The sequence below is a fragment of the Rhinatrema bivittatum genome, chromosome 3 (assembly GCF_901001135.1).
Source record: "Rhinatrema bivittatum chromosome 3, aRhiBiv1.1, whole genome shotgun sequence".
NCBI classification, from domain to species: Eukaryota; Metazoa; Chordata; class Amphibia; order Gymnophiona; family Rhinatrematidae; genus Rhinatrema; species Rhinatrema bivittatum.
In genome coordinates this window covers 569268479-569277543 of record NC_042617.1, presented here as the reverse complement: position 1 = coordinate 569277543, position 9065 = coordinate 569268479, and the positions used below count along the sequence as shown (strand labels likewise).

At 47.4% G+C, this 9065-nt stretch overlaps 1 protein-coding gene across 2 annotated transcripts in view; it reads right to left on the bottom strand.

The window, feature by feature from the left end:
* PLEKHG1 (pleckstrin homology and RhoGEF domain containing G1) overlaps positions 1 to 9065 on the bottom strand; it is a 390662-nt gene that overhangs the window by 4233 nt on the left and 377364 nt on the right. For both annotated transcript variants that reach the window (XM_029596546.1, XM_029596547.1), the window contains one exon: positions 7031 to 8696. In XM_029596546.1, the coding sequence (XP_029452406.1) occupies positions 7031 to 8696 (1666 nt within the window). The remainder of the gene's footprint in view (positions 1 to 7030; positions 8697 to 9065) is intronic.

Below are 9065 nucleotides of genomic sequence, written 5' to 3'. Positions count from 1 at the left end.
TATATTATGTGAGAAAGAATACATAGTAGTTATGCTGGTTTTAACGCAGCTTTAAAACTGTGTCATCCTTCAAGATAGCACAGTTGTTTACCTGTAACAGGTGTTCTCCTAGGACAGCAGGATGATAGTCCTCACATGTGGGTGACATCATCCAATGGAGCCCGGCATGGAAAACTTTTGTCAAAGTTTCTAGAAACTTTGGCTAGTAGACTGAGCATGCCCAGCCTGCTAATATCCACGCGAGATCCCCCATTAGTCTCGTAACATAGCAAAAGAAACGAGCGAAAAAATAAAATAAATCGAATGTGAACCCAACATCGTAGGGAGGAAGGCGGGATTCCTGAGGACTAACATCCTGCTGTCCTAGGAGAACACCTGTTACAGGTAAACAACTGCACTTTCTCCTAGGACAAGCAGGATGGTAGTCCTGACACATGTGGGTGAGTACAGAGCTCCAGACTGCCACTTTCAACCAGAGAGACCAACAACAGCCGAACAAGGTGCCAATGGGCACAACACAACTGTGGCATCTTGGGGAAAAACAAGGGGTGGTCTGGTCCCACAAGGAGCACGAGTGAAGAGAGTTGGGTTCAAGTCTGGAACAGGTTGCACAGGATGGACTGGCCAAAGGCACTGTCCTGACGGCTATCCCTATCAAGGCAGTAGCGAGCTGCGAACGTGTGGAGAAAACTCCAGGTCGCAGCCCAGCAAATTTCAGTGATGGGGACCGTATGCATAGGGGCCACCGATGCTGCCACAGCCCACACAGAGTGAGCCTTCACTCTGCCAGCCATCTGGAGGCCTGCCAACACATAGCAGAAGGCAATGCAATCCACCAGCCAGTCCGATAGGGTTTATTTACCCACCGCTGCACCCAGCTGGTTGGGGTCAAATGATACGAAGAGTTGGGTGGACGCGCTGTATGGTCTAGGTAAAAGGCTAGCACCCATTTACAGTCAGGGTAAGGAGAGCATGTTCCCCTGGCTGGGAATGTGGCCTCGGAAAGAAGGTGGGTAGAACGATTGACTGACTGATGTGGAAATCAGTCACCACCTTGGGCAAGAACTTAGAATGCGTACGCAGGACCACACGGTCGTGGAAGAACTTCGTGTATGGTGTGTACGTAACCAGGGCCTAAAGCTCGCTGACCCTGTGAGTGGAAGTCATCATCACCAGGAATATGGACTTTCCAGGTGAGGAACCAGACCGCAGGACTACAGAGGCTCAAAGGGAGATCATATCAGTCTCGCCAAGACAACGTTGAGGTCTCAGGATGCTGCTGGAGGCTGAAGAGGGGGCTTCAGTTGGAGGAGACCCCACATGAAAGGCCAATGAGGGGCTGGACCAAAATGGGCATACCAGCAAACCTCGGTGGCATGCACTGACAGCACTGAGGTGTACTCTGATGGAACTGGTCTAGAGCCCAGACTCAGACAGATGCCACATGTAGTCCAGCAGTCAGGGGAGAGGGCATGAGAAGGGGTCCAACCCATGCCCTCCGCACCAGATGGAAAAGTGTTTCCACTTTTTGAGATGTAGGATTTCCTAGTTGAAGGATTCTGTGATTCGATCAGGACCAGGAAAGCTGTAATAGCTGGAGGATCATACGCTCAACATCCAAGCCATGATGGCTAGTGCCCGGAGGTTTGGGTGGCACAGAATGCCCTGGTTTTGCGATATGAAATCAGGCGCCGTCCCCAACAGGATGGACGCATGCACTGATAGGTCCTGGAGGAGCAGGGGCACCACAAGAATCATGGCCCCACCGTCCTCCTGAAGCTTCAAAAGCAGTCGGAGAGGCAGGTACGCATACAGGAGGCCCTGTCCCCAGTGAAGGGAGAAGGCATCGCAGGCCGGACGGCCGTTCCCCAACATTAGGGAGCAGAATCTGTTCACCTTATGGTTGAGAGGGGACACACACAGATCCACATCCGGTGTATCCCAGCAGCAGAAGAGGCTGGCCACTACCATCGAGGGACCACTCGTGCGGATGGAAGGACCAGCTGAGACGGTCCGCGAGCACATTGAGGTGACCTGGCAGATAAGTTGCCCGTAGATACATCCCTTGGGAGAGGACCCAGTTCTCCAGGCTTGTTCCTCCTCTTGGCAGAGGAGGAACAAGCCTGTTTCCCCCTGCTTGTTGATGTACCACATCGCAACCTGATTGTCCGTCCGGATCAGAACCGCTTTGGATGACAACTGACCCCAGAATGCCCACAAGGCATACCATATCGCCTGAAGCTCTAGAAAGTTTATCTAACAATGTGCTTCTGCAGCAGTCCAAAGGCCTTGGGTGTGTAGGCCATTTGTGTGGGCTCCCCACTCCTGAAGAGAAGCATTGGTGGTGAGGGTCATTTGGGGCAGTATGGGCTTGAAAGGAAGGCCACGTTCTAAATTGGGGAGGGCTTCCCACCAGGCCAGAGATAGCTTCAGAGGTTCCATGACCATGATCAGAGCCTCCAGATCCTGAGATGCCTGCCGCCACTGGGACCGTAAGGCCCACTGATAGCTCCTCATGCCGAGGCGAACTAAGGGAATCACGTGGATGGAGGCCACCATGTGGCCCAGTAGATGGAGCAGGAGATAGGCTTGCACCCTTCTGCTGATGGCGTAGCCAGCGAGGCGAGGGCAATCACCTTTCACTTGTGCTGTGTCCAACCTGACACCTATGAAGACTTGCAGTAGGGATGGACGGAGGTGTGACTTGAGGAAATTGATAACGAATCCCGCCATCTGTAGGGTCTGAACCATCAGGGCCAGAGCTTGCACGGCTCCAGAGCGGGAGTCACTCCAGCCAGTCATCCAGGTATGGGAACACATGGATCAAGTGAAGCCTGAGGTAGGCAGCCACCACCGCCAAGCATTTGGTGAAGACATGGGGGTCTGATGCCAGCCCAAAGGGCAGCACTCTGTATTTAAAAATGTGCATTCCCCACCAGAAAGCAGAAGTACTTCCTGTGGTTGGGGACAATCTCAATGTGTGTGTATGCCTCCTTCAGGTCGAGGGAAAAAAGCCAGTCTCCTCTTCGGAGGAGGGGGGATCAGCGTGCCCAGAGAGACCATCTTGAATTTTTCTCTTATGAAAAATTTGCTCAGTGTCCTGAGGTTGAAGATGGGGCGCAAGCTGTCATTCCTTTTCGGGATGAGGAAATATCTCGAATAGAACCCTTGGCCCTGCTGTTTGCATGAGACCGGTTCCACTGCTCCTGCTGCGAGTAGGGCAGAGAGCTCATCTTGAAGAGCAACCAAATGGGTGGATGAATCCCATGATGAACATGAGGGAGAGGTCTCTGGGAGCTGGCTGAAGCATAGACTGTACCCCCTGGCGAACGATGGAGAGGACCCAGCGCTCCTAGATGATCCCTTCCCAGCGTCGGACAAAGCTGAGGAGCCTGCCGCTGACTGGGGGATCAAGTGCCGGGGGGGGGGGGGGGCTTCCAGCTGACAAACACCCTTGCCGCCAGTCAAAAACCCATAGCCAGGGCTTGCTGAGGTGCTGGTTGGGGTCAGGGGGCCCTGAAGCTGGTTCGAGCGGCAGGAAGGTAATACTTCCTCTGCAGGTAATACTTTCTCTGCCTGGCTGGCTCTTCTGAGGGACTAGTGGATAGCTGCTGGAGGGTATTTGATGGTCCTTCAGCAGTACTATTTCAAACTGGACCTTGTCCCCGAACAGATTCTCACCTGTACAGGGGAGATCGGTGAGCCTATCCTGGACTTCCGGTCAGAGGTTCGAGGCCCTGAGCCAAGCCATCCTTCTGGCACAGATACCCATGGCGGCTAAGCGGGTTGCAGTCTCAAAAACATCGTAGGTGGAATGCACCTAGTGTTTCCCTCCTTCCAACCCCAACGAGGCAATGGCTGCAAGTGCTTCCTGCTGCTGCTGGTGGAGACCCTCCACAAAATCCTGGACTCATTTCCAGAGATTGTGGTTGTATTGAGTCATGTAAAGTTGATAAGCCGCAATGTGGGCGACCAGCATGGTTCTCTGGAAGATTTTTCTCCCTATGGCATCGAGTTCCTGATGCTCAAGTTTTGGAGGAGCAGAGGCTTGGATGCAGGAACGACAGGCCTTTTTAAGGCGGACTCCACTAACATAGACTGGTGGGGGGAGCTGCCTCTTCTTGAACCCCAGAGCCTGTTGCACCAAATAGGTGGCATTGGCCTTTCTGTTGACTGGGGAAATGGAAATGGTGTGTGCCCTCCTACGGAGAAGAAGTTTCTTAAAAATATCGTGGATCAGAATTGCCATGATCTCCTTAGGAGTGTCAATGAACTGGAGGACCTCCATCATCTTGTGAATTGCATCCTCCTCCATGACGAGCTGAAAGGGAATAGCCTCAGCCATAGCCCTGACAAACCCCACAAACGACAGGTCCTCAGGCAGTGAACGGCGCTGCTCCTCCGGGTGCGAAGGCTCCAAGAGGGGGGTAATCAGAGTACTCAGAGGATGAGTCTGTGGAGTCATCAACCCAAGGGTCATAAGGACCCTCTTCCTCACTTGGGCCAGGGCGCTGAGCGCAAGGGCTGTGAGGGACATCAACCCTGGGCTACAAGGGTTGATGTCACAGGGGTACCGGCGGCACCGATGGATCCCCCGGCATCGAGGGGGGTCATCAGCCACGACAAGCCGGAGGGACCTGGCAGCGGCTCAGGGAATTGTGGGCGAGGACACCCTTCCCGGTGGCCTCATCCTCCTTGGAGGATCTGAGGATCAGGATGGCTCCGGTGGAGGGCATCGGTGGCTGATGGGGCATTGATGGCCCCTCAGGCACCGGCTGCGTCGGTAGGGTGCCCAGAAGAACGTCCAGCCGCTCTAGCAGGGGTGCCAATATTGATCCTTGGGCATCGAAGAAACCGATGCAGGAGTGGAGGATTTCAGGGTCCTAAAAAGCTTCTCCATTTTGTTGAGGCATGCTCGACGCCCTTTGGGTGTCATCTGATTGCAAAGACTGTACCCATGGACATTTTGCGAGGCACTCAGGCAGAGATTGCAAACCTCATGCGGGGCCATGATGGACATAATCCGCGGGCACTGGGGGCACTGACAAAAGCCGGTCGACACCCTGAAAAAAGACTCTGTGTGCGGTCGATGACAGACGGGTACCAGGAGGTGGAGAGTCGGGAATTGCCCGCAAGATAAAAAAAAAAAATGGCCAAAAAAAGACCTACCGTACTGGGAGGGCACCGACCACGAAGGGGGACCAGACGCGGATTGGAAGGCAACTCGAGAATATTGAGGTGAAAAACAAAGAAGAATGGAGTCTACGAACCATGAGGCAACTGCACTGCGGAAAAAAAGAGAATGAAGGGGGACCTCGCATGGATCCGTGGACAGCAGCAGGCTGAGCATGCTCAGTCTGCTGACCAAAGTTTCTAGAAACTTTGATAAATGTTTTCCATGCCGGGCTCCATCAGATGATGTCACCCACATGTGAGGACTACCATCCTGCTTGTCCTAGGAGAACATTGATATCTGCTTTTAAAATGCTATTGAGTATACCAGCATTTAAAGTAATCCATTTAGATGAGTCGAGTGCTTTTTTTTTTTTTTTTTTTTTTTTTTACACATACAGTGACCAACATTGTGAAATACTTTTGCCAGGATGTTTGAAAGCAGAAATTGTGCTTTCTTTTTCCAACAGGCTTTTACAATCTGTGATCTTAAAGTTTTGGCTGAGAGCTGATAGTGTTTTTGTTTTTTAAGAGATGCAGGGTATTGTTTTATTGTCTGTTTTATTTGTTTTGATTGATTTTATTGCTTTGTTTTGTGCTGTTATATGTGATTATGGATGTACTGCTGGAAACCACCTAGAAAGTTGATAGGTGGCTTAATATATTTTAATAAATACATGGAAACATAATCTGGTAGAAGATAAAGTTAGTAACGCCCATCCAGTCTGCTTATTTATTTTTTGGTATACCACTATAAACCCCATTTGATTTCTGTCTTTCCCTTCACTTTTCAACAAATATGGATGGTTGCTGTCTTTTGCCTCCTCCCCCATCCCTAGAAGGCTATTACATGCATCCACTACTATTTCCAGGACATAATGTTTTCTAATGTTACTCCAGAGGCTAGCATCTTTGAGCCTCCCAAACAACCTCTTGTTTTATAACTCCCTCCCTACTGGAAATCAAATTCCTTACTGAAATCAAGATCATCACATCCACTGCTCTCTGCTTATCAACAAGACCTGTTACTCTATCAAAGTTTGATGGAGTTTCATAAACTTGTTAAAGTTCTGCAGTGGAAATAAGCATCCAGTAAACTGGTGAACAGAGACACAAACAAGGAATTAAATTGGTATGAACAGAGTTTACCAAGCTTCGTCAATGAAGATGAATAAGGAAATAAGGAAAAACTGTACCCAAGATAATGAAATTTGAAAAATATGCCCAGAAATGTTAAGATAATTGTTTGTTTTGTTTTTTTGAGAGGTGGAAGGGGAGTGACTGCAGAAGGCACAGCCAAACCCCTTTGACTGAGTATTTTCTCCTCCACTAATTTGGCATCCAAGGCACATCAGTGGTATTAGAAACTGTTTTACTTAAGAAATCATTACCATTAGAGGAGATACAGTCTTAGAAAATCAATGTTTCTGATTATAGACCTGAGTTAATGTTAATTAAGATTAATCATGAATCTCAAAATATTTATTTTGGCCTAATTGATTATGTTAAACTAATTCTTCTCAGTGGCAGAACACAGAAGTGAAACATAGTAAAGACATCACAAAAAAAAAAACCAAACCCCAAAAAACCCACATGCGTTTGAAATGTGGTCTCATAGAATAATTGTAAAGATTAGTTTGAAGGACATGATCGCAAATGAAAAGGTGCATAACATGACAGGAGATAGAATAACCCTGATAGAAGACACAATGATTTAACTTACAACAGTGGGCATAAAAATAATAAACATTAATGCAGAACAGTGACAGCATTTGGTGAAACATGGGAGAAATACAGCTAAGACCCAAGTTCTATTATTGAATACAACTGTGTGAGGAGGGAAAGGTGTTGAACATACCAATAGCAGGACCCCCTTGTTTCTTCTCCTCTAGGATTGCTGCAAGGTCTTTAGGCTTCAGTTTCTGCTGCTTGCAAGATGACTGCTCATGCTCGGGACTTTTCATCTTCAGAAGCTGATTGGCTTTTTTAATCTTTTGACTGTATTGCCTTGCCATCATAAACACCCTGTTTTTTGTTTTATCAACAAGGTCCAAACCTTGGTCAGCGCTTTCTGGGTCTGCACTAGAAAGAATGCTCTTAGATGATTCATAAGTGCCCTCTGCAAATCTTGTCTCGTGCACAAAGGATGGCCGGTTAAGGCTCATAAATGAATTTGGTTTACAGGTATTATCCTCTTCAAGTCTTAGAGTAGCACCACTTAATCTGGTTGCTGTGTTTTTCACCATATGGGGCAAAGCTGGCTTTTCTGGCAGTGAAAGAGTAGATAGGGTATATTCTACATCTTTGTTAAGTTCAGGAGTGCTTACAGCATGCTGCCTCTCTTGGACATCATCTTTGTTCACAGGAAAGGCTGCAAGAAGGCGGTCGCTTTTCTTCTCCTCATTCCTTTTTATGTAGTTCTCCAGGTCATTCCAGATTTCATCCACTTCTTCCGATAATTTATCAGCTACAGACTTGTGCGAGAGTGAATCCGAATTTGATGAACTATCCACCAAGCTTAAGTAGTCAGCATCCAAAGGAAGGCGATGGTCCAGAGTTTCATCTTCACTAAACTGAAGGCTTTCTTCAGAAATAAAACGCTTAATATTATCACAACATGAGAAATCTGTTTTAAGGCCCAAAAAACTGCTCCTTTTAGCAGAATCAAGAGGACTGAGTTTGAAATTGAGCAGTGTTTGCTCTGAATGCCTTATAGTATCATAGATGTTCTCTTCAACTATTTGGAGGTCATGGGAACTAGAAGAGGATGTGTCCCTCCCAAACTGTATTTCTTCCCCATTTGCAAACATGGAGGCTCTGCCTTGGAGTTCATATTTTTCTTTGGGCCCTGCACCAAAACTGATTTTGTCACTGCTCTGATAATCAGGGTTTCTTGCTGCTTGATTAGTAATATAGTCAGTCTCTTCCCTTTGAGAAAGTCCCATTAATTTTAAATCTTCATAACTGATGTTATCATACACATGCTCTAGATCATCAATTGTTAGCTCTTCTGGAGACACTGCATAGGCATTTGCTTTGGTCCTTGAACTACTTATATCTCTTTGAGAAACCAGTTGGCTGTTGTTGCTAACTTTATTTCTCCAACCATTTGCACTAGTATTACTTTCTCCCACACTACTTGCTCTTCTAACAATTCTACGGCAAGGGCTGAAAACCTCCTTTTGGTGCATTAAACCAACATGCCAGCTGCAGGGTCGACTGGAAGAACCATGCTCTTCCTGCAATCTGGTGGAATCCAAATTGGTGGCAGACACTGATGGCATAAACATCTGGTAGTCATCATCGTCTTCCTGCTCCTGAGATTGCCTGCTGGGAAAGAGCGCTTGCCTGATTTGGTGATCCGTCCAGATGTTTCTCACAGCCCTGGTGCCTCCCAGAATATTCATAATTACTGAATTGCCCTGGGATATGTTGAACTGTCTGGCTTGTTGACTAACCGAGCAAGAAAATGGATGTTCTGCATTTAGCTGGGAAGATTCTTCATCTGAAGGCACTTTGGAGTTCTGAAAATAATTAACACAGCAATATTTAATGGAAAAGTTTATGGTTCAAATTTCCTATCCTATTTTTCCCCAGCTTCCACTCTATAATTGGTCAAAAAGTATAATCTCAATCTGTAAAGTTTGACTTAAAAGCTGGGAGGCCACAAACTTTAATAAGCAAAACTCCACTATTATATTATAAAGTTTCTACTATTAAACCCATACAAGCATGATACTTCAGAAGTGTCATATTTAGACTAGAAACAGAATATGGCAGGTATTGAAGGCTGTGCCCATTTAATCTACTTATTGTCTTTTCCTACTGCACTGCATCACATATTACCTGATCACTGGCTGTATACTCCCCTTCCCACTTCTAAGATTATTTGG